At 47.1% G+C, this 26,030-nt stretch overlaps 1 protein-coding gene across 2 annotated transcripts in view; it reads right to left on the bottom strand.

The window, feature by feature from the left end:
• PSMF1 (proteasome inhibitor subunit 1) overlaps positions 1-23,362 on the bottom strand; it is a 46,098-nt gene extending 22,736 nt beyond the window's left edge. Inside the window, exons 1-4 of one of the 2 annotated variants that reach the window (XM_053200137.1) lie at positions 23,202-23,362; positions 18,911-19,054; positions 12,363-12,515; positions 10,894-10,976 (exon numbers count right to left, since the gene is read on the bottom strand). In XM_053200137.1, the coding sequence (XP_053056112.1) occupies positions 10,894-10,976; positions 12,363-12,515; positions 18,911-19,054; positions 23,202-23,207 (386 nt within the window). In that variant the 5' untranslated portion in view covers positions 23,208-23,362. Of the gene's footprint in view, positions 1-10,893; positions 10,977-12,362; positions 12,516-18,910; positions 19,055-19,161; positions 19,294-23,201 lie in introns of those variants that run through there. The other variant, XM_027069751.2, reaches the window with a different exon arrangement.
• Positions 23,363-26,030: the final 2,668 nt, after the last annotated feature.

The raw sequence follows: 26,030 nt of genomic DNA, 5'->3' as shown, positions 1-26,030 counted from the left end.
CACACACTATTCTGGCAGCGGCGACGTCGGCGGCAATGGCGGCCCCGACGGCTCTTAGCTTTGCGCTTGGGCTGTTTATAAGGGTGGGAATGGGCCGCCCGGCGGACCTGTGTGAGGGGGGCAACAGCCCGGTGTTGTTTCCGAGGTTTGGGCCTAAGCTTCTCAGGCATCTGAGTTGCCCCTCCTCGTTTACCACCCCATTAGAAAGGTGAGGGTGTAAGGGCGCAGGGCCTGGACTGGCTACTCCTCTTTACCTGCCCAACCCCACCCTCGGCCTCATTGTGTGTTCATCATGTGTCATGGGAAGGGTCACGGACGACCAAGCCTCCTCGGGGAGTATGAACCAGGCTCCTGGTCCAGGTAGGGAGGGCTCTGAGGGCTCAAGGTCCAGTCCTGTCATTAACTCAGGGGTTCTTGGAAGGCTGCTCTGGGTCTCTTTTCTCTGCCTGTGACAGACAAGAATTGTAAGTTGTAGCTGAGGTGCTGAGGCAGACAGAGGTAGTGATGAGTGGGCAGTGATCCAGAGTTTCTAAAAATTCGATGTTTTAAAATGAGCCATATCCTGGATCAAAAAACAAATCTTACAAACTTTAAAAAACTAAAGTCATAAAGAGTATGTTCTCTGACCATACAGATTCACACTAAACATCAAAACGGAAAGAAATCTGTAATACATGGAAATTAAGCAATATGATTCTAGATAATCCACAGATCAAAGAGGAAGACATGAAAAAAAACTATAAAGCACTTAATAAAAATAAAAATACAACCTATTAGGGGCAGTTGGGTGGTTAAGTGTCCTACTCTTGATTTTGCTCTGGTCATGAACTCAGGGTTCATGAGATAGAGCCCCTCATGTTGGGCTCCACACTGACAGCGTAGAGGCTGCTAGGGATTTTCTCTCTTCCCCTCTCTCTCTGACCCTCTTCTGCTCACGTGTGTTCTTGCTCTCTCTCAAAATAAAAAAACTTAAAAAAAAAAAAGGGGGGGGCGCCTGGGCGGCTCAGTCGGTTAAGCATCCAACTTCAGCTCAGGTCACGAGCTCGCGGTTTGTGAATTTGAGCCCCAGCTTGGAGCCTGGAGCCTGCTTCAGATTCTGTGTCTCTCTCTCTCTCTCTCTCTCTGCCCCTCCCCTGCTCATGCTCTGTGTGTGTGTGTGTGTGTGTGTGTGTCTCTCTCTCAAAAAGTAAATAAACATTAACAAAAAATTTTTAAAAAAACTTCTTAGCACTAAAAACACTGGAAAAGAGGAAAGAAATCGATAATCACAATTCAGACCTCAAGAACACAGAAAAAGAGCAAATTAAGCCTGAAGCAAGCCGAAGTAAGGAAATAATAAAGAATAAAAATCAATGAAAGAGAAAACAGGAAAATGATAGAGAAAAATCAATAAAAAAACTAGTTCATCCAAAGAATGAATAAAATTGACAAACTTCTAGCAAAATTGGCAAACACAAAAAGAGAGAAGACACAAATCACCAATATCGAGAGTGACATGGGCTATTAAAACACATCTGTTGCCACTGAAACGGTCATAAGAGAACTAAAAACAACTTACTTCAACAACTCAGAGCAGACCAAGTCATCAAAAACCACAATCTAACCACTCCGCCAAAATAAAATAGATAATCTAAATAGTTCTATTCTAGTAACAAAATTCATACTTAAGCACCCAAAACAAATCTCCAGACCCAGATGATTTCAGTGGAGAATGCCACCAAACGTTTAAAGAAGAATTAACACCAATTTACAGTTATTTCCAGAAAACATAAGATGAAGAAATATTTCCCAACTCATTTTATGAGGCCAGTATTGCCTCATATCAAAACCAAAGAGAGTACAAAAAACAAAAACTACAGACCTGTATTTCCCATGAACTGGGATGCACAAATGCTCAAGAAAACACTAACAAGTTGAATTAAAAATATATAAAAAGAATCATATGCCAAGGATTTACTGTTGGTATGCAAGGATGGTTCAGTATTCACGAATCCCTACCATATCAGTAAGCTAAGACAAATCGCACGATCCTATCAATTGAAGCAGAAAATGCACTGGACAAAATCCAACATGTAAATCCACTCATGAGAAAAACTTTCAACAAACTAGGAAAAGAGAGGAACCTCTTGAGCTTCATAAAAAATACCTACGGGGTGCCTGGGTGGCTCAGTCGGTTAAGCATCCGACTTTGGCTCAGGTCTTGATGTCACGGTTCGTGAGTTCAAGCCCCACGCTGGGCACTGTGCTGACAGCTCAGAGCCGGGAGCCTGCATTGGTTTCTGTGTCTCCCTCTCTCTCTCTGCCCCCCCACCCTCACATTTTGTCTCTCTCTCTGCATCTTCCCTGCTCACGTTCTCTCTCTCAAAAATAAATAAACATTAAAAAAAATTTTTTTTAAATACCTACGAAAACCTACAGTTAACAACATACTAGACTTGAGTTGATTGGAGGGTATTTCTGAAGCTAAGTGGGAGGGAGAGACTTAGGGAAGGAGGGAAGAAAAGCTACACTGTGGCTTTCTATCCCCTTTTGGCTTACTGGAATGGGAATAGAGGTAAAAAAAAAAAAAGTCTTACAAATTAAGTTTCTCTTTTACTGGGAAGCCACTGAATAGGCAGATATGGATTCCATTCCTATATGGATATACACCTATAGGTATATATCCCTAGGCAGTATGTTCTCTGGACCTTAAATACTGAATTTTGGAAGAAGGCTGGTCATATGAGTGGAGTAATAATGATGTAACAACTAATATTTACCGATCATTTACTATGTGGCAGGTACTGTTCTAAGTCCTTTATATACATTAACTACATGAGTTTTCAGAAGTATTTATTACAGATCTAGTAAATAAAGGTAGAATTAAAAATAATAATAATAATAATGAAAGACTGAACACTTTGCCTCCGAGACTGGGAATATGGCAAGGATGTTCTCTCTCACCACTCACTCTTAAATAACATATTGCAATAAGGCAATAAATAAATAAGAAAAAGGAAAGAAAAAGCACAGAATAAAGCAAAGAATAAAACTGCCCCTATTTGCACATGACATGATAGTCTATCTTGACGTTACCAAGAAATCCTCAAAAAAACTCCAAGAACACTGAGTTCACCAAGGTGACTGCATATAAATGATCTACAAAAATAAACTGCATTTCTATACACCAATAACAAATATTTGAAAATCAAACTAAGAGCAGAACACCATTTACAATCACTCCTCTCCTGCAGAGAAGAAATAGCAAAAGCATGTTTAATAAGATCTATCTGCTGAAAATTACAAAATGATGATGAAAGAAATCAAGTAGGACCTAAATAATGGAGATACACCATGTTCATGGTAAAAATGTCGATTTTCCTCATTATAGGTTTAATGCCACCCCTATCAAAATCCCAGCAAGGTTTCTATAGACATAAACAAGCTTATTCTAAAGTCTGTACAGAAAGGCACAGACCCCAGAATAGCTAAGACTATCTTGACAAGAAAAAGTCGGTGAGAGAAATCATTTCTACTCAATGTTAAGGTCTCCTATGTAGCTACATTAATCAAAACTGTTTGACACTGGCAGAGGGACACACACAAAGATCAATGGGAAAAAATAGAAAACCCCAAAATAGACCCACATAAACAGAGACGATTGCTTCTCGAAAAAGCTGTAAAAGCAAATCCAGTGAAGGAAGAACAAATGGTGCTGGAGTAACTGGACATCCACAGGCAAGAAAATGAAGCCCCTGTCTGAACTTCATACCTTATACAAAAGTTAACTTAAAACCGACCACAGACTTAATTCTAAAACATGAAACTATAAAATGTTTAGAAAAAAACATAGGAGGGATGCCTGGGTGGCTCAGTCAGTTGAGCGTCCAACTTCAGCTCAGGTCATGATCTCATGGTCCGTGAGTTTGAGCCCCACGTCGGGCTCTGTGCTGATAGCTCAGAGCCTGGAGCCTGCTTCGGATTCTGTGTCTCCCTCTCTCTCTCTGCTTCTCCCTGACTCACGATCTGCCTCCCTCTGTCTCTCAAAAAAAATAAATAAATAAAACATGAAAAAAAAATTAAAAAAACAAATCAAAGATGTTGTTATAAAATCATTAAAAAAAAAACCCATAGAAAATCTTGGGGAGCTAGAGGTAGTTTGCAAAGCGTTCTTGACACCAAAAACACGACCCATAAAATTGATAAAATAAGTATTATCAAAATTTAAAAGGTCCGCTTTGTGAAAGGCCCTGTTAAAAGAATGAAGAAACAAACTACAGTCTGGTAGAAAACATTTATAAGCTACCATCTCGGAAAGGACTTGCATCTAAAAAATATAAAAACTCTCAAATGAGCAACAGTTAAAAAAATCAAAACAAAAAAAACCCACCCAACCAATCCAAACAAAATGGGCAAAAGACACGAACAGACATTTTACCAAAGAAGACACACAGACGGCAGATACACACGGAAAGATGCTCATTGTTAACCATTAGGGAAATATAAAGTAAAACCACGATGAGATATCACTACGTGTCAGAATAACTAAAATGATAGAGTGACCACACCGGATGCTGGTGAAGGTGCGGGGAAACCTTATTACTCACACACCGGCAGTGGACACATAAAATGGTACAGACACCGTAGAAAATCATTCGGCAGTTTCTTAAAAAACTAAACATGCAACTACTATCGTGCTCTTGGGCATTTATCACAGAGAAGGGAGAATCACATCCACACAGAAGCCTGCACGGGAACATCCTTAGTACCTTCATTTGTAATAGTGCAACAATGGAAACAATGAGATATCCTTCAAGGAGTGAATAGTTACACAAACTGTTGCACGCCCATGCGGTGAAGTGCCACTCAGCTTTACACAGGAACATGCTATCAATGCATGCAACAACTCAGAGGGATGGCAAGAGCACTACGCTGAGAACAGCCAATCCCATAAGCTTACATACTGTATGATTCCATGTATAAGACATTTTTGAAAATGAGAAAATTTTAGAAACGGAGAATAAATGGCGGTTGCCAGGGAGTTAGGGATGGGGAGGGAGTGGGGTGGCCACATAAGGGCATCAAAAGGGACCATTACGGTGATAGAAAGGCTTTGTATCATTATATCAACGTTAACATCCTGGCTGTAGTATCCAGTAAGGTTTTGTACAATGTTATCACTGAGGTAAAACGTATAAAGGATACGAAAAAATGTCTGTATTATTTCTTACAACAAGACTATAATTATCTCAAAATAAAAGGTTTAATTAATATTTATAACCATAAGAAGAACAGAGAATATTAAACTAGACCAGCAATTTCGAGTTTTCTCTCGCACAGAAGGGGGCCCAAGGAGAGCAAGAGAGAAAGCCCAGTGGATGGGACCCAGGGATCTTCATTTCCTGCCCCTACCCTTCCCATCGGAGCAATTTTACTTTAACTAGTTTAATATGTCAATCCTAAAGAACACTGTGCTTGAATTAGAGTTCCGTGGCTCAAAAGTCTTAACACCTACAAGGCCTTGGGAGATCTGTGGGCCTGTGGTCTCTACATCCCTATAAAGATCAGGGTTTTGCTCAAAACCTAGAATTATGGGGACCTTGCTGCTTCCCGGAGCAAGCTGGGTGGAAGGGATAAATCTAAGTCCCCTTTCCTTTCAATCAGATGAGGTTGTGTGTGATACGGCCGGCTGGAAGGCCTACGATCTCCCTCTGGAGGGTGTGTGTTTACCTGTAGAGCTCAGGTCTGATTTAAAAACTGCTAAGCACTGAAGAAGTTCTGCACAATTTCTAAGCCTTAGTAGCACTGCCATTTTGGTAGCAGCAAAAGACAGCCTGTGGCCTGTCATCCTGAAGGAGTGGAAAGAGAAGAGGCTTGGCAGTAAGGAACAGGTTCGGACCCCTTAGCAAATCAGAGATTGCTCACCAAGGGGCACAAATCCCCACCCAGAGTGGACAAGACATGTCATGAAGACCGAAAGAGGAGGGCCTGGTGGGGGAAGGTGACTAGAAGCAGGCACTTCAGTGTCGCCGGCAATAAGACAGAGCAGAGAGGGAGGGAGCCTTATGATTAAGAGGCAGATCCACACGCCAGCTCACAGAGCCTCAGTTTCCATGGAGATGATTCCGGTGATCAGATTTTTCCCCTTTGCATGTCTAAGAGCTGCTGCACCCAGCACCGAACACTCTGTGCTGACATCTTGTTTTGTTCTCACAACGCCGCGAGGTAGTACTGTTGGTCCCTCATTTCACGGTAAACAAAAAACAAAATACTCCCCCAACACAAAGCCCCAACAACAAAAACGTATTCACAAAAAAGAAATGGAGACACGGTCACTTTTTCTCTCAGCACCGCTCAGGGCTAAAAGCTGCAATGAGCATGCGCAGCCTCGTACCGTACCTGGGTTCTTCCACCTTCTCCCACGATAGAATTCCAGATTGAAGAATCAAGAGGAAGACTCCCAGTCCTTCCCTTACCCACGTTAGGAGCGTGGGGGTCACGGAGCGGGCAGCGCCCACAACAGCAGCTCTGGGCTGGCCTCGCCTCTCTCTTCCATGCCACAGTCCACTATACGCGAAACAGACCCGGGCCCTGCCCTCAAGGGGATCACAGCCGGTGGGGGAGAGCGACCCTGATCATAGAACACCCACTTAGTAAATGCTGAAAAGGGGGTTTCGAAAGCTCAAACGTGGTGGGGAGCAGGAGAGGTTTCTCTGAAGAACTCTTCAATGGGAACTGAAGAGAGAACAGGAGTTGGCTGCATGGGGAGCTGGGGAGAGTATTCTAGGCACAGGGAAGAGCTCTGCAGAAGGGAGAGGAAGCAGGGCATGGAGGCTGAGACACAGGAACTAGGGGCGAAGTGGTCCAGGACGGGGTTACGCTTTAGGCCTCCTCAAGGAGTTTGTTCTTTATTCTAAGAGCAACCGACATTCGCTGAAGGGTTTCAGGTATCTTTCAGATTAACAAGAATTTTTAACTGCGAGAAAATACATACAAAATTTACCCTCGTAACCATCTTTAAGCATACAGTTCAGTGGTGTATTCACGTTATTGTGCAATCGCCTCCACTGTCCGTCTTCAGAAATCTTGCAAGACTGAAACTCTGTCCCCATTAAACAGTAACTCCCCATTCTCCACGTTCCCAGCCCCTGGCAGCCACGATTTGACTTTCTGTCTCTATGAATGTGACTACTATAGGCACCTCATCTCAGCGGAATCATACTAAGTGTCTGTCTGCCTGTGGGTGGCTTATTTTGCTCCGCATAAGGCCCTCGAGGTTATTCCACGTTGCAGCATGTGTCAGCTTCTCCTTCCTTCTTAAAGCTGAACAAATGTAGTCACCGACCACATTGTCTGTATACGCTACATTTTGTTTATCCATGCATCTGTTCTAGGTATTCACGGATACCTACATGGCTTCCAACTTCTGCTGGTATGATAAATGCTTCTATGAACATGTGTGTGCAAATATCTATTCTGGACCCTGCTTTCAATGTTACTGGTTACACCCAGAAGTAGAATTGCTGGACCCCATGGTAACTTAATTTTGTGAGGAACCACAACACTGTTTTCCATAGTGGCTGCACCATTTTATGTTTCCACCAATGGTGCACAAGCATTCCAATTGCTCCACATCCTGGCCAACACTTGTGTTCTCTTTTTTTTTTTTTTTTTGACAGTAGCCATCCTAACATGAGTGACATGGTACCACTGAAGGATTTCAAGCAAGCGTTTTAGCCACAATCTTATTATCTGTTTTAAAAGGCTGGTCCGACTACTGGGTGGGAAATCGACTGAAAGGTGGTAAGCAGGAACAGAAGTAGGCATCTCCTCACGTAAAGGCCACATGGAAGGGGGCAGAGACAATGATGGAGGCAGGTGATTTGGAAGTCTGAGAGGAGTGGAGGGGGTTAGACATAATAAAATACAACACAGGAGTGCCTGGGTGGCTTGGTTAAGCGTCCGACTTCGGCTCAGGTCATGATCTCACAGTTCGTGACAGCTCGTGTTGGGCTCTGTGCTGACAGCTCAGGGCCTGGAGCCTGCTTCTGATTCTGTGTCTCCCTCTGTCTCTCTTCCCCTCCCCTGGTCAGTGTGTGTGTGTGTGTGTGTGTGTGTGTGTGTGTGTGTGTCTCAAAAATAAACAAACACTAAAAAAAAAAACACAACAGGGTTTCTAGGCAGTTCTGGTGACTGTGAATTTACGGTGATGCCGGGCTTCCTCTAACCAAGGAGGCTGATCAGGATGGCAACAAAGTCCCTAAAATGGAATAAAGTGGAAATAACTGGGCCTGACTATGTAACAGATAATGTCATTACACTTAAGGAGAAAGCAGCATTAATCTAAGTACATTTTGAACACAATACTCTGACTATAACATCCTCAGTGGGACACAGTTGAAGGACAAAAGAATTGGAAAGAAATTATACTTGGAACTTTACTTGGTTGACTTGTTCTTCGTTGGCACTGACGTCGCAGTTCAGAAACTATGTGTGTACTTCAGGATCAAACAAATGAGTAAATATGCTGATACTGTTGGAAATCAGGGTCCACGCCACAGAAGGAGATACAAGTACGGAATAAGAGAGTTAAGAATCCCTTGGTGTTAGATTAAAAACGAAAGCATCAGTTTAAAATTTAAGAAAAGACTTTAAGGAAAAAGCTTTCAAGCTCTATTCTAATCTACAGGGCCTGGAAGCAATAGTATCCTTGTATTAATGAGCACATTCAGGGCCCAGATTTTGGTTGTTAAATACGATTCCCCACTAACAGAAATCATGGCTCCCTAGAAAACCGGCTGATTACAAGGCAGGGGCAAGGAAATTACAAGGGAAGGCGGGAATATTTTATTGTGCCAGAAAGTGTGAAACGCTCTAAGAGTGATGGGGACATGTCAAAAGGACAAAGAGGCAGCTTGAAAGGGTTCCCACTGGCCAACTCTGGAACAACTGAAGCATCCAAAGCATGATAGAAATGGACCATAACTTAGAATAAAAAAGAATCCATTGTCTACACTGGTATTTAAAGGAAATAAAAATAAAGGGGACAGGGAGAATAGAAAACTCTTTTTTATAAAAAATGCTGATAAATGTAGTTAGAATGATTAGAGTAGAAAATTACTGCCCTACAAACATCACTGTAGTAACTGACTCAGGCGAGAATCATCCACAGATGCCAAAACTACCGGGTAAAAGACAGTATGGTCTGCTAGCATAATCCCGCAGATCGCTGATGAAACACAAAGGAAAACAGATGCCTTCACTATAGAAAGAGCTGGCAGACGCTGTCCTAACCAAGTCATCAAAATGAACCAAGTCAACAAGACAGACGTCTATGCCTGATGCAAACACCCTGAGAGCACAGCCTCACCTATGGGGTGCTCTTGTCAAAAATGTTCAACCGGAATCAAATGAGGAGGAAATAACCTAATAAACCTGATCACGAGGAAACAATCTGAACCTCCTACACAACAACTGACCTCAAGTCTTCAAAAATACCAAAACCATGGAAAATAAACATCTAGGAAACTGTTCTGGATTAAAAGTAATTAAAGAGCCAGGAAAATAAATGCAGTATGTGATGTTTGGTTGGGTAAGAAAAAACCCCCAAAGAGCCAAAAGACTAGTTAAAAAGGATACCGCCAGGATGACCGCAGAAACATCAACAGACTGTGTATGAAAGGACAGTCATATATCTACGTTTCATTTCCTGAGCATGATAACTGTGTTAAGATTATATAGGAGGTGCCCTTGATGAATACGGAGATACTGCTTGAGCTTAGGGGTGAAGGTTCACAAAGCGTGGAAGGAATTCTCAGGTGGTTCAAGGACAGAACAGCACACAGCAAAACTAAGCAAATGTGGCGACACGTTAAAAACTGGTCAACAGAGATGACAGGTATGCGAGCGTTCACTGTAATACTTTTACAAACCATCCTTTCTGTGGGGTAGCAAATTTCAAAATAAAACGTTAGGAGAATGAGAAAATAAGCCAGACCGGGAGAAGATATTTGCAAAACTCACATATGATAAAAGACTGTACCCCAAATATACAAAGCACTCTTACAACTCAACAGTAAGAGAACAGACCAATGAAAAAATGGGCCAAAGACCCAAATGAACACCTCACCAAAGAAGACGTGCAGATGGCAAGAAAGCATATGGAAAGATGCTCGGCATCATGTGTCACTTGGGAACTGTAAATTACAACAAGATACCACCATACACTCATCAGAATGGCCAAATCTGCAAAACCGACACCACCAAACGCTTACAAGGCTGTGGAGCAACAGGGATTCTCATACGTTGCTGGTGGGAATGCGAAATGGTACTGCCACCATGGAAGACAGCACGGCAGTTTCTTAGAGAAGCAAACATACTCCGACATTCCCCGCAGTGAACCTGCAGGTCAACTATGGAGTCCGGGTGAGGATGTGTATTGATGGAGGTTCTTCCACTATAACAAATGCAGCACTTTGGTGCAGGACGCTGACGGTGAAGGAGGCCGTGTGGGTGGTTGGAGGGGGAGGTGTTCATGGCAACTCTTTGCGCTCGTTCACTGTGAGCCTAAAACTGCGCTAAAAAATAAAGTCCATTTAAGAGAAAACAAAGTTGGAAGCGGAGATCGAATTAGGTACACCTTTCCTCCAGGAGCCTCTTCTGACTGACCCCACCGCTCCCCTGCGGCCACTGTAGCACTTGTGGATGCTTGATTACATCACTTTACTTCACGTGGCACTTCCCATGTGAATCTTCTCTTAAAATAAATTAAAAACAGAAAAGAGAACTGAGAAGTGACTGTGCCCAGGAGACAAAGACCATTCTATTAACCTTTCTTGACTCTCTCGACTTCTCTGCCCTATTCCCTTGTTTCTCTCGTCTTTTTCCCAGGGAAAAGCCATCACTTAGAAGTACCTGTGGAAGTCACCCAGGTGTTCTGAATCGACATAATCATCCAAGTTCAGTGTCAAATCTGATACCTGCTGTGAGCCACATTCCTAGAAAAATGAAAACAGAAAACGAAAGACTGGGGAGATTTCTGGGCTAATGGGTGAGTAGAGAACAACAATTAAATACTCAGTTTAAGGAAATATACATGAGCAAAGGAACATACCAGGAATGTCTGTAATACGCGAAATACTTCCAATGCAGAGGGGGCTTCTCTGATTTGGGAATATTACCTTTGTAGGGCAGAGCCCAATAAACCTACTTCCCAGGCTCTTTTGTAGCTTGGGCACAGGCATGTAATTGAGGTGCCAAATGGATGCACGTCTCTGGCTTGGAGGCAGCAACATGGAAAAGCCAGGGGCAGACATCTTGCTAAAGAGGGGAGGCACAGAGACACCAGTGGCTCACGAGAAGGTGCCGAGGGCCTGTGGCATCAGCCGGCACCTAATGCCTGGGGCGACAGCAGCAGCAGTGGTTTCTACGGCCTGGTTTTGAGGGACTGTCTTGAAAGCCCAGCCTTGAACCTGTTTCTCTAGCCTTTCCAATAATTCAGTGAACTATTCCACCTCTTTTAATAAAGCCAATCTGTTTAAATTAACCTAAGGCAATTTTGTTATTTTTTTACTAAGAACTCTGTCTGATACAAGATCTAAATGTTCATCAAAACAGAAAGGGATAAATACATTATGGTTATTAGAGACTACCTCATAGTTAAAACAAATAAAGTATATCTTTACATGGGAATGTATGTAGACTGCATGGTACTTTTCTATGAGCACGCAGAGACAACCAGGACAAACTTAACAAGAGTTCACTGCCCCCGTGGTGCACAGTCCAGTGGCAGAATACAAACACTAAATACCTAATTACAAACTGTGGTAGGTACCAGGCAAGGAAATAAAATGATGAAGTAGAGAGGCATAATTTAGATTCTTCTGGCAGGTGAGAGTAGGTAGTCAGGACTGCACTTTTTGAGGAAGTGAAAAACGGGAGGGAGTTAGCAGGGGCTAAAGGCAGAGAGGAGGGTGCGGGTGAGGTGGCCCACAGTGGAGGGGAAGTTTTTTCCATCCCTGGAAATAAGAAACGTAAGGGCTCCAGGATAGCAGAGAGCTAGGCTTATCCAAAGAATAGTCGTCCTCTGGGCCTACAATAAGCATTTTCCTCCTCTGTTGTCAGTGAACGGATTTATCCTAATTTACATAATCATTCCCCAGTGATGGAAAAGTCCCTCCCTTGATAAAACCAGAAGGTGAATATCTTTGAACACAAAGCTTTTTTATATTGAGGATTCTTGCCTCAGTTCCAAAAGTAGGATCCCTTGGATAAAGGCCTCACAAACATTTAAGGCCTTTGATCTGTACTGTTAAATGAGCTACACAAAGGTGATCACAACGTGTGCTCCCACCAGCAGATACCAACATGTCCCCGAGACTCACCAGCACATTGATGATCACACTGTTCTCCACGGTGACAGCCTTCACAAGGAGCTTTCTGGACCCATCCTTCGACTCATACCGGAGGACATACAGGTCTTTATTGCTGTTCCATTCGGCTGGGAGCAGTTCTGATTTCTTATCATTGGGACCCGGCTGAGAAGACACCAGGGTTGAGAGGAGATGACGACCTCAGAGCACAGAGCGAGGAAGGACTTCACAGATAATCTAATCCCACTCCCTCATTTCACAGGTTAAGGACATGGAGGTCAACAGAAACAAAAGGCCCAAGTCAGAGGTCTGGGATCTATCTCTGGGCTCCTGCTCTAGTGCTTTCTGCCTTGTAGCTGCCTGCCTTTGTGACACAGTACTGGAACCTGTCCAGAATCCGTCGCCTCGGGTTTACTAATAATGTCCTCTCCACCTCCCTCCCCAAGAATCAGGCCAATCTCCTGAAGGGATACTATGAAATTCTAAGGCAGCAGTTTTCAAAGCTCAGAACCTGGACCATCTGTAACAGGAGCACCAAAACGTTATCTAAAAATAAAGATTCTAGTGCACTCTCGTCCAGGCTACCGTGGTGGTCGTTTGATACTGTTGAGGTTCATCTGTTTCAGAGTGTTTAACCACATACGATCCATGATACAGCACCCCGCTGCCGTGAAGTTCACAGCTACATACAGTGTGGCGCTGCGTGAACACGTCGCAAGGTACGCATTCGGTGGGGATGCATATTTGGACTGTGTACAGGTTGGCTGTTATAAATGAGGCTGCTGTGAACATCTGTGTACACACGTCCTAGCGTGCACGTAGTGAACTTCCATAGAGTGCGTACGAGGAAAGAACTTCTAATTCATGACATAAAGTCAAACTGTTTTCCAAAGAGGTACTGATTTTACACTTCCACCAACAACATAGGAGTTCTTGTATTCCACATGGTCAGCAACTCCGTCACTGTCCAATTTAAAAATTTTTGCCAAGCTGGTGTGTGTAAAAATGCATCACTGTGAGTTGTGATGTCTTCTTTTTCTTTTTAAATAACTCTAGGACTTTCCTTTTACACATTAAAGTTTGAGAAGCAGTTTCTACACTATTTTTTTAAAGATCAAGATTTTCTTTTTTTTTAAGTTTACTTATTTTTGAGACAAAGACAGCACAAGCAAGGGAGGGGCAGACAGAGAGAGGGAGACAGAGAACCCCAAGCAGGCCCCGCGCTGTCAGCACAGAGCCCAACATGGGGCTCGAGCTCATGAGTTGTGAGATCATGACCTGAGCTGAAATCAAGAGTTAGATGCCTAACCTACTGAACCACCCAGGTGTCCCCAAGCTTTCTTTCTTCTTAAGTTTATTTCGAGAGAAAGAGAGTGCTCACTCATATGCACATGGCGAGCAGCGGGAAGGGGCTGAGAGAGAGACAATCCCAAGCAGGCTCCATACTGTCAGTGCAGAGCCCGACCCGGGGCTCGATCTCAGAAACCGTGAAATCAGGACCTGAGCCAAAATCAAAAGCCAGACACTTAACCAAACTGAGCCACTCAGGCACCCCTAAACTATTTCTACAGTAATAGAGTGATTTACAGGTGGGGAAAGATTTCTTGAGATCCATAAATGAGAAAAAGTACTGTCTTTGAGACTGTTCCAAATTTAAAGCTTCTGCTCAACGACAGACACTGCAACACTAACAGGCAGCCACTCTGCCATGGCTACAAATGAAAAAGGATTAATAACTAGCACATTAAGGGAATGCCTGGAAAATGAACAATAAAAATTAGGAACCCACTTGAAAACCTGGCCAAGATATGAACAAGCAAAAGAGAACGGCAGATAACAGTACATAAAGGGCTGTTAAAAACTTGACTAGCATCCAGAGAAGGACAGGTGGAAATAATGAGATTCCAGGTTACAACCATCAGACGGGTGTTATCCATTTTTCTTTTTTCTTTTTTTTTTTTTTTTTGGCCGGGTGTTCATGTGGGTGTGGGGAGAATGTGAACCTTCAGACACCGCTGGTGGCCCTTTACATTCCTACAACCCCTCCGGAAAGCAATCTGGCAGTATTTGGTGCGATTAGGTAAGCTGACACCCTATGACCCCAAACCTCTCTTCCTGGAAGAAACCCTGTGCACAAAAGCACAGGGGTCATGACAAGGGACCTTCGTCACAACCTTGTCATGAGCACCAAAGTGGAGGTGAAATGAAAAGATATGCTCACAGTGGAATACTATATAGGAGTTACAAGAAACAAACTAGGTCAAATTGTAGCATCATACAGATATTAGTCAAAAATACAACTTAAACTTTCCTTAAAAATTAAGAAAAAATGTGATTTACAGCTAGGTAGCACTCATGTAAAAGATTTTTAAAACACACAAAAACACTCTATATACTTTTTTCATGGATGCCTATTTATGTGGCTAAACACAAGCAAGTGGACTGACTGGGAAGCTCTGTACTCAGGAGAGTATGTTGGGAGAAGCTGGACCAAAGATGAAAAACAACAGCAAAACACAAAAACGGGCACCACAGCCCTTACACGCACCAAGGACGATGGGAGGTCAAAGGCAGAGAATTGTGGGCCTCTCTTTGGTCACCCTTAGTGCTCAGGCATCCAAAGGGAGAAGTGGTCCCCAATACAACCTAAGATGTTGCAACTGGCATGGTTTAAGAGCTGGCTGGATGACAAGGAAACTCACAGGCCTGAAGCAAAGAAACGAGAGTGACAAAAACCGCAAGTGAAACGAGTCAGAACAGTCCACGAAGTGATGAAGAGAAACAATCCCCCACATCCAACCGGGTAGATTTCCTGTTAATAGGTTTAGTGCCGGGGATTTAAGGTTTACTTTGGAAGCCAAGAATTTGACAACATGCCTCGTTTTTGTTCTGTCAGAGGCCTCTGAATTTATGTTTATATCCACCACATACGGCGTTTAACCCACCAGAATTCTTCCTCGGAGTATAGATAATTCATTAGGCTCACTCTCCTATGTCTCTCACTGCCGGGGGGAACTGATGGTACCAGCCCAAGGGCTGCCCTGATAATGGGAAAAACAGGTGGGACCAAGAGGGACTGGCTCTGGGTGATAATCAGGCCAAACACGGCATTCAACTGTCTTCTAGACACTGACATCAGTATCGGGCCCCCCAGAAAGCTGCAGCTGGAAAGTAGCCAAAGTATATGGTTATACAGTTTAACACCCTCAGGCGAAAAATTTAAGGGCTGAGAGGGGCTGGGAAGGGCCCAAGGTCACAGTAAGTCAGGTGCACAGCTGGGTTTGGGCTTCAGTGCTCCTGGTTGCTTGGTCTATGGCTGGAGATTTTTCCCAGCCAGGTCCACCAGACTGGCCCCTAGAAAGTAAAGATAGTTGCCCACTTAGGCAAAATCCTAAGCATTCTTCAGTGACCATGAGTTCATCCCAGGGTCTCTGGGCTAAAATCCACCCAAAGAAACACAAACATCATCTTGGGCATTTTCTCTCTACGGTCAAAATCTTTAGATTCCTCCAACAGGAAACAAGATTCTCTGACTTCTACCTATGGCCATCTCTAACCCCTTGCTACCTGACCCACCTGACACCTCTGTAAAGCTCTTAGGAGGAGCAGCACTCACTTCGAGGAAGTGCTCCAAATTCAAACAGTCAATTTTTATTGAAGCCAATGGCCTCACTGCTCCTCTAACCAAGTTTTACATGTGCAATTTCCCTGAACAAGAGGAGATAAAACCAAAGAGAAAAGCAGACAACTTTGTATTTAACTGTCAATATGCTAAATGATCAGGCACATACTTCCAGGACCTTCCTCTCTCTTATCACCCTTAGAAGGGTGAGGAGCAGAAGGTGGCTGGAGAGGCAACATGAACATCCTCCAGGCATGGCAAACACTGTTGGTCTCAGTTGAGTCTGCTGGTCTCAAGGCAGACAATTAAACCCTCTTTTAAATAAACTGATAGGAAAGATGCCTCTCTACAGGCCTTCTGCTCCAGGGGACGCTGACTCCAGCAGCAGGTAGAGAAGGGGAAGTGCAATGTGAGCTTTAGCAGCACTTGTGACAAAGGGCACAGAAGCAGACACACCAGTGTGCAATACAAACACCCATCCCCAGAGGGCACGCAGGACTTAGCACTGGGGCGGGGGACACATGGACAGTGGGCAGTGCCTTTCAAACCTTCATCCCCACCCTCCCTGGCCTTCCGTAAGATATCTGGGGCTGGCAGCTTTTTCTGGCCTGTATGAACGCAACACGTGGCACCATGAACACAGTGGAATTAGATGGACCTTTAGGAATCAGTGAAGGACCTTTTCTGTTCTTTAAACCAGTATTAGAATGAGATCGCATTCTTTCTGCACAGTTCACCTGAAAATTCGGCAAGGGGAGGATGCCGAAGGAGGCAATGACCTATAGGAACTGATGTCCCTAAGCTGTCAAAGCAATTCAGAACTGTGGACGGGTGTGTGAAGGGACAATGCTGGGAGCTGATCTGCTGTGTTGATATGTCCCTGTGAAATGGGGAGAAGGGAGTCACACAGGCCCTCTGTAACAAGTTCCCGTTCTGGGGGGGACAGATTCTGACTGTCAGACCAGAAGTAGCTAGCTGGAAGTAAACCAGGTGAGGTCCATGAGGAGGGGCAGAGAGCAGGGCAGACCTGTTAGAGCTGAAGGACAGGGCAAGGGGTCAGGGAAACAGAAGGCCCACAGAGGAGCCCCAAGGACAGAACCAGACCAAATAAGTGTTCCTCCCCCTCTGCTCTCCAATCCCACTGCATTCGGCACCATCCTGTACAGCAGCTGCCTGGACTTCCCAGGCCACGCTGAGGTGACATGACTGGGCAAGTGGAAGAGCCATTCAAGATCAGAAAGGCGACGTGAGGCAAGTGAGGCAACAGCTTCTCTTGGGGCCGCTATGCACCAGAAGGGGGGAGAATGACACTTCGGGGCGCCATCTCTACCCGGTCCCAAGGCCTGAATGCTGAAAGGCAAGGGAAGTGAAGTGCAAGATGGACGGAAAGGCCCAGAACTGAGCTATCTGGGAGGAAAACATGGTTTCTGCTTCCAAGAGAGAGAGAGAGAGAGAGAGAGAGAGAGAGAGAGAGAGAGAGAGTGTGTGTGTGTGTGTGTGTGTGTGTGTGTGGCTGCCCTTTCTTTTCTAGCCGTATCTCCTGTCCTAGATGCCACATGAGGGACGAAGTATGTGTGAGCCTGGAAGGGGGTAGGGATGGAGCTGTTAAGTGTGTATCTGGGGTCCCCGTGGGATACTCGAAGTCTAGGAGGATAAAAAAAGCCAGACATCCATGACAGTTCTTGTACTTCTAATCTGACTCCCGGTGTTGGGTGTGAAGTGTGAGATGGGGCAGCGGTCTGGCTCACTGCTCAGGACGGTGGAATGGGGCAGCAGGGGGTGGAAGGGAGTGCCTGCCTCTCGGTGCTCAGGATGTGCAAACTGCATTTAAGGAGGGATCCCTGAAGCTCTGTGTCAGGACAGGAAAACCCGAGATGCTAAGTGTATACCTGAGACACTCAGGATTAGGGAGTTTGAGAACTGAAGCAGTGAAAAATGAGAAGGTTAAAAATCGCACCGTAAGAGATGCAAGGGGTGAGGTGCCCCGCTCCCCAGAGCTGATGCTGGTTCCGAGGGTGAGAAGAACGGTGACAGGAAGGGGCAGGCTTGGAATCCTACGTGTATGTGGGGAGTGAGGCTGGGAGGATATTTTCTCTGCCGAAGTAGAAGAGAACTGAAGGGGCAGGAAGGGGGCCAAGCCCAGTTCTCACCAGGAAGCTGATGTGGAGGGTGAAAGCCACAAAGCAGGGGCAGAGAAGATGAACAAAGGCTCCAGCAAAGAATTATGCAGGAGCTTGGGCCCAGCAATCCCGGGGCTCTTTGGGTGTGAGGGCAAGGCCCCCAGCTCGGAGAGGCAGTCAGAGGACCTGCGAGCAGGAGGGGCTGACCCTGTAGGGCAGCTGTTGAGGAGGTAACCTTACCTGGCCCTCACATACAGAGTGCAGGTGTGTACCGGGGGGGGGCTGTATCCCAGAACCTGAGTTGGGGATGACAGCGGTGAGCAGACTGCACGGGACCCTTCAGTAAAACGATAAGGGTGTGTATGTTCTCTGGGCCCCCATAAACGTGCTCGGACTCAGATATCTGGTGGAGGTTCGAGTGCAATATTGGGAACAGAACCCCCCCCCCCCCCCCCCCCCCCCGCTGCTATGCGGGAAGGAGCTTGGCGGAGTTCAGGCAGGTGAGGAGTGCTCAGGGGAGCTACGCCCCTGTCTCGGCGTCAGGTCCACACGATCCTGGCCTGGGAGACTGCCAGGCTATGCTGAAGCGAGCTTCTGGTCCTTGGGTTCCAAAATCATGTTGTCCCAGCTGTGTTGAGGGGCGCTGGGCTGGGATAGCAGAGGAGCTCCTCGACCCGCTGTCTATACCGAAGGTTCCAGGAGCCCCAAGGCCCGGACTCCGGCGGGGGGAGGGCCAGGCGCTCTGGACCAGAACTCCGGACCTTGGATCCACCACCATACCACCACCACCCTGACCCCGGGCTGCCTCTCTGGAGTACCTGGTCGCCGACTCCCAAGCCGTAGTAGCCGTGCGTCACCACCTCCCAGTGCAAGAAACAGACGAGAGCGTCCTGCGCGCAAGTGATGGCCGGCGCCGCCGACGCGAACAGTACCTCCAAGCCCGCCATGCGCTCCCCCGGCTTCTGCAGGCGGAGGGAGGAAGGAAGGGAGGGAATGCCGTAAGCCGACTCAGCCCTGAGAGCGCGGAGGGCTCCGCTCCGCTGCTCCGCCCGCCCTGGCCTAGCCCCACTTGCGGCCAAAATGGAGACGCCCGAGGGCCGAACACGGCCGCCGGAAGTAACTCCAAGCGCCTGACCCGTTGCACCAGCGCGCCGACTGGAAACCCGAGCGCAGCGCTTAAACGTTCCGCCACGCAGCTCGCAGGAGGGGCGGGGCGGGGCGGGGCGGGGCGCGGTCCTTTAAAACAGGAATCTCCTTTTTCCAGGGAGTTGGAGAGATCGCCACACACGCGGGACCCTAGGTTAGGTCCTCGAGGAGAGGCTACCTTGTTCTGAGCCACAGACTTCCCATCCTCAGAATAGGGTGGGCATATGCTGGTGGAGGAAGAGTTTATGAAATATGACTAAAATATATTAATAATAATAGTTGGCACTTATGCAATGCTTGCTACGTGCCCCTTTATTCAAAATGCCTTACGTGTATTCATTAATTTAAGCGTCACGACCCAACCCTATACAGTTAGCGTTAACGGTAGCCCCGTTTTACAGAGGGGTGATTTTGACCCGAGATGACTCAGCCAGACAATGAGGGGCAGAGATGGTACCGGGACCCAGCAGTCTGGCTCCCAGGATAAAGTTTATTAAATGTTTATTGTGTGCTGGATCCTGTGCCCAAACCTCTACATCACCCTATCGACAACTCTGCGAGGTGTGTTCCATTATCGTCCCCGTTTTGCAGATGACAAAACCAGCCCAGAGAATTGAAGCCGCTTCCTCCAAGAAGATGCAGTTGCGCCTCTATGATTTTTGCCACCTGCTATTTCTTCAACAAGATTCTCTAAATCCGCTTACTGTTTTTGCTCAAGTAAATTCAGTTTTCCCATTCCAATCAGCACCCTATAGCAAGCCACCATCACCTCTGACTTGGATGTCTGCACCAACCTCTGAACTGCCTGAGTTCATCTCTTGTCTCCCAAAGTCTGTTCTACACTCTGCAACCGGAGATTCTGTTAGGACACACGCCAAGTCACATTCCTCCTCTGCTTAAAACTCTCCCAGGGCTCCTAACACACTCAGGGAGAGTCATGTCCTCCCTATGATCTCTGGAAACCTGCATATGGTCTGCGCCCCCCCCCCCACACACACCCCTTACCTCCCTCTGACATCATCCCCTCCAACTCTCTTCTCATCCCCTGCACCCCTGGCTGTAATAACGTTGACTTCCATCCTCTCACACCCACATCTGATTCAAAAGCAAAGCTAGTCAACTTTACCCTCAAAATGTATTCTGAATCTGACCACTTCCTACCACCTCCACGGTCTCCACCCCGATCTGATCTTCTAGCATCCCATACTTGGACTATTGCAGTAGCTACCTAACCAGGTTTCCTCTCCCACACGTTCTGTTCTCCAGGTCTTTGCATGTGCTGCTCTCTCTGCCCGGAATGTTCTTTCCTCAAACATCTGCGTGGTTTGCTCCTTCATTTTAAGTGACTCTTTCTCTCACTTCCCTGGCTTCCCTGACGCTACATCCAAGATAACCTCTTCTATTGTTTTTTTTACGTTTGTTTATTTATTTTGAGAGAGACAGCAGGAGGGTGCACGTGTGCGTGCAAGTGAGGGAGGGGCAGAGAGAGAGGGAGACAGAGAACCCCAAGCAGGCTGCGCATTGTCCGTGCCGAGCCCCACGCAGGGCTCAATCCCACGAACCATGAGATCATGACCTGAGCCAAAATCTAGACTCAGAAACTTCACAGACTGAACCACCCAGGCACCCCATGTCTTCTGTTCTTTAATCCCTTCCTTACCCTGCTTTCTTCCCTGCAAAGCGTTAATCATAACCTGACCTTATATCAGGTATTTATTTGCTTGCTTGTTAATTTCATGACTCTCTTCCCACTAGACGGTGAAAAAGGGAGCAGAGATCATATCTGTCTTGTGCACAGGTATATCTGAGTGCCTTCCTGGCTCAATACACACTAACTGAATGAATGAATGGATGAATGAATGCTACGTGAATGAATTACTGGTGTGGGCTCAACTTAACGGGGCCGGTCTCACCTTTTTGCAGTTCACCCCTCACTTTGTTAGCTGGCCCCATGCCACTCCACATGTTTTTGTTCCCAGGATTTCTCTGGGACACCCAGATTCTTGAACCCCATCGGCAGGGATTCCAGCTAAGTGTCTGAGGTAGATTGCAGGTATGTTGACCGCACCGTGGGTGGTGCTGAAGCTGATGGACTCCTGAGCTATGTTGCCTGCGGCCTAAGACCGTTTACCCCTTCCACTGAGAAGCTCTGCACTTTTCAAGCCTCCCTGCTTTTACTTGCTCTGTCTCTTCTGCTTTAAATGTCTTCCCCGGGGGCCGCCTGGGTGGCTCAGTCGGTTAAGCGTCCGACTTCAGCTCAGGTCACGATCTCACAGTCCGCGAGTTCGAGCCCCGCGTCGGGCTCTGGGCTGATGGCTCAGAGCCTGGAGCCTGCTTCCGATTCTGTGTCTCTCTCTCTCTCTGCCCCTCCCCCGTTCATGCTGTGTCTCTCTCTGTCTCAAAAATAAATAAATGTTAAAAAAAATTTTTTTTTAAATAAAAAAAAAATAAATGTCTTCCCCGGTTATTGAAAATTCCACCCATGCACCCATTCATTCGTTCACTAAACCTCCATAGGCTGTGTTGCCATGGATGGGGATGCAGACCGCGGACCGCACAGAGGTGCCCCAGGGGCAGACCCATTCCTAAGTGTCAACTGTGAGCCAGGCCCCAGATGAACAGACTGTAGTTCCTGACACTTTGGAGCCCATGGTCTGGTGATTAAAAAAAAAAAAAACACACAAAACTCACAAAGGTAACCCAGTGTGAAGACTGCCATGACATAGGGGCACTTGGAGGTCTGTGCAAGCCCAGAGGAGGCAATCTAATTCAGGCTGGGGGTCAGGGAGGGCTTCTTGGAGGAGGAGATACCCAACTGCACTGCATCATAATGGACGATTGGGAGAGAACTGAGGCACAAAAGGCATCCCAGTAAAAGGGAATGGCATATGCAAAGCGTGGAGGTGTGAAATGCAGGTAGTGCTGTGTGTTTAGGACATTGTTGCTGCCTCCTGCATGAGGCCTTCCCCCATCTCCTCTGCCTACAATCAATTTCTCTGTCCTCAGTGCAGTTGGCATCAGTGGGGTGCCAAGGAGGGGACATGGGACAGCAAGAGCCATCAGTCTCACGGGGGAGGAGAATTTTATCATTGAAGCTTATTATAATGGCCGGTATAGTGACAATAAAAAGCAGACAGGCCTTTGGTCAGCTAAATTACTGCTTTTAACTTTTTTACAGACAACAGCCCCCCTCATTGCTTGTACCCGGGCAGATAGCTCCCCTACCCATCCCTTGGGTCAGCCACTGCTTTGCATATGATTAGGTATAACGCGAGTTTCGCAGAACTTTGTTTCCCTGTAATAAATCATCCTCCCTGTGCCAGTCTGGGTTCCCTCAGAAGCCAACCTGAGACAGGGATTTGAATGGCTTATTTGGGAGCTGCTTCCAGGAAATAGCAGCAAAAGGGTGGGGATAAGAGACTGGGAAGTGGCCGGGAGGTGTTAGGTGTTGGAGCCCTTTACCTCTGGGCACCTGAGCTCCGTCCCATCCAGCCACTCTGGGAGACACACATACTAGACTTGTCCCAATGGAGGGTGAGAGAATTAAGTTGATTTTTTTTCACTCACTCCCTGCGGTTGAGGGCTGCTTCTGGGGGCATGAAAAGCCTTCAGGTAGAGGACCGCAGAGTTTAGAGGAAGTAGCCTTTGGTGCTTAGAGGTGACTGCTAAGGAGTGAGTTGGATACCACGGCATCTGCTATCCTCCCCACGCAAGGATGAGCCACGCCTTTGCTAGTCTGCGGCCCAGCCGGCAGCATGTAACAGTTGCTAACATCTGCGTGTTGCAACAATGAGGTACGCTCTGTCTCTTGCACTAGGCTGGGAGCCCTTCGGGCCAGGACTATGTTCCATCCACGCTGAACCCCAGGGTACTCCATGGATGAGAACTAACGGGAGGATCCTCTGGGTCTGGAGGTTGAGGGTGCCCCGCCCCTGGTCCATCTGGCACTTTCTGTGGACTTACCGCCATCAACAAGAGTCTCAGGGGTCCCTGTGAGGCCTGTGATTGGCTGAGAAGGGAAGCAGGGAGAAGGTGCTTCCCCAGCTGGGCCCCCGCTACCTGGGCCGTGCAGAGCCCATGCCAGAGATGAGGGCCAAGGATGATGGAAAGAACGTGAGAGGTGGCTGCAGCCACCAGCTCCCGGTTACCAAGTGACATCAATATGAGGATTCCAAGCTCCCTGGAAACTGTCTCCCTGGAAACTGTGAAGAGGGGAGCTGAAGGGCAGGGCCCAAATGGGCACCGAGGTGGAATTATTCAACACTGGAAGCCTTCTGCTTTTGTGGCCTAGCATCATTCCAACACCCTCACCTCCTCCAAGAAGCCCTCCCAGATTAATACTATTCAGTATTGGAACCCGCTGGATGGGTTGGAATGTAAAGATTAGGGAAAGTTGCCTCCAGCTTTCAGAGAGTCTGGAAGTTGCAGGAAGTGCGGGAGAGCACCTCTGCCTCTTGTCCCGAGGCAGCATTCAGAGAAAAATCTGCAAAGGTGGCTGCAAAACTGAACTGAAACTGAATCCGCTGCTACTGGAGAAGCAATAAGGTGCTTCTGCTGCCTCCCATTGGCTGAGTCTAACCCAGAATCCTGCTGGCAAGTCATTCTGAAAAATGGCAGGCAGGATGGGGATAGGAGTGAGGCTTTAACAGACAAACTGTCCAGTATTGTCTTATTTAATCTCATTTAAAAAAATTTTTTAACGTTTATTCATTTTTGAAAGACAGAGCATGAGTGGGGAAGGGGCAGAGAGGGAGACACAGAATCCGAAGCAGGCTCCAGGCTCCAAGCTGTCAGCGCAGAACTCGATGCGGGGCTCGAACTCACGAACCGCGAGATCATGCCCTGAGCCAAAGTCGGACGCCCAACCGACTGAGCCACCCAGGCGCCCCATTAAGGTATAGGCTGGGGACAGAGAAATGGTGTAAGCATGGGAAGCCCCTCCAAACTCAGGGACGCAAGGGGTCCCTGCAGAGACAAGAGACGCCACAAGAGGGAGCCCGGGCCCACCCAAGTGCCCACCCAGGGCAGCCGTGCAGGGTGAGGTGCAGATCTCCCTTGTCCTGTACTGGAAGGTTCAGGGGAGCCCTAGACTGGGGACCCCACAGCAGGCTATGTCCTCAGTGCAGTCAGAATCTTCACTCATGGAAATACCTGCTTGTAACTCTGTGTGTTTTTGACCCCAAGGGGAGACAGTCCTCAGGAAACTCCAGTCCCAGTGGTCCCAGAGGGTCTGCTCTGCCCCTTCTGAGACCATTCTCCTTCCAGAATCCTCCGCTTCCCTCAGCAGACATCTTCATATACCCATCTTTTCAATGACTTAGTCCTGATCCTTTCCCCTGCCCCCCACCTCAGCCAAGTCTAGCGCTGGCCCCAAAATTGCATGAGACACTTGCCCCACCTGGCCTGGCAGGTGGCATGTGTGACCAGCCTCACCTTGAAAAGCCAGAAGTTTTGCCTGTTGCTCCCCTAACTAGGACATCAGCTTCGTGAGCACTGGGGTTGTGTCTGTTCGGTTCATTGCTGCCCCTCTAGCTACTACAACAGTGCCTGGTATATATTGTAGGTTCCCGATAAATACTTGTTGAATTATTGAATGAATGAACAAGGGGCACCTGGGTGGCTCAGTCAGTTAAGCATCTGACTTCAGCTCAGGGCATGATCACATGGTTCGTGAGTTCGAGCCCCGCATCAGGCCCCGTGCTGACAGCTCAGAGCCTGGAGCCTGCTTTGGATTCAGGGTCTCCCTCTCTCTCTCCCTGCCTCTCCCATGCTTGGACTCAGTCGTGCGTCGCGCTCTCTCTCAAAAACGAATAAACATTTCAAAAATGAACACATGCCTAGAGTGGAAAAGCGTCTAGGGCTTGGAGGCAGGCAACCTGGGTTTACGTCTCCGTCCAGCGCTTAGTCTCGGTGCAACTTGGGGCAGGTGACTTATCAAATTGTTAAGTAAGGATTATAATGGTGTGTCCGGCAGGGTTGTCAAGAAGATTCCTGGAGATGATGTCACTCAAGTGCCTCCCACAGCGCCTGGCACATGGCAGGGGCTCCCAAGCAGTGGCTCCTTATTCGAGCTAATGGGGCCTTGGAAAGCAGCTTCTATTTACGGAGGATTTACCATGTGTCTGGCACTGGGCTTACGTTCTCCGGGTTCCATTTTCTGAACGACTTCGTGAGAGGTTGAGGAGCTCACAGGGGTTAAATGTGGCCCAGGGTCACACGGCTGAGAAGCACAAACTTGGGTTTATGTCCAGGTGTTGAAGACCGCAGCGTTGCAACGTCAGCCTTCTGAAGTTCAAGGCCTTTCTATCACTTACAAGTGGTTTGACTTTGGGCACGTTTCTCAGCGGGGAGATATGGGAAGGGGTGGAAATGGGCAGGCCACTCCCATAGGCCTGGATCATTCTTCAGGATTTGGAGGGGTCAAAGACACCACCAACTGTTAACAATGTAGCCAACTGTTAACAACTGTTAACAATGTAGCTTCACTCCGTTGAGGTTGAGCAACCTACCAGGGCCTCTGGAACCTGCTCGTTAACCACAGCACCACCTGGACCCCCCTCCCCCACTAGGCCATTTCCAAATGCATTCTTTGGACGCCACCTGCAGCCGGATTCACAACCTACTCAAGGAGGCAGGACACACACATCCACGCACAGCTTCAGAGGGAGAGAGTGCTGGCTTTAGCTGTGTCACCTGCGCTAAGTTGCTCGGCCTCTAAACCCTCGTTTCCTCGTGTGTGAACTGAACGGTGATACGTGGCATCCCGTATGAGGATCATCTAGAAAATACACA

The sequence above is a fragment of the Acinonyx jubatus genome, chromosome A3 (genome assembly GCF_027475565.1).
Source record: "Acinonyx jubatus isolate Ajub_Pintada_27869175 chromosome A3, VMU_Ajub_asm_v1.0, whole genome shotgun sequence".
Taxonomy (NCBI): domain Eukaryota; kingdom Metazoa; phylum Chordata; class Mammalia; order Carnivora; family Felidae; genus Acinonyx; species Acinonyx jubatus.
The sequence above is the reverse complement of the archived record's forward strand: the minus strand, read 5'-3'. Positions and strand labels throughout refer to the sequence as shown.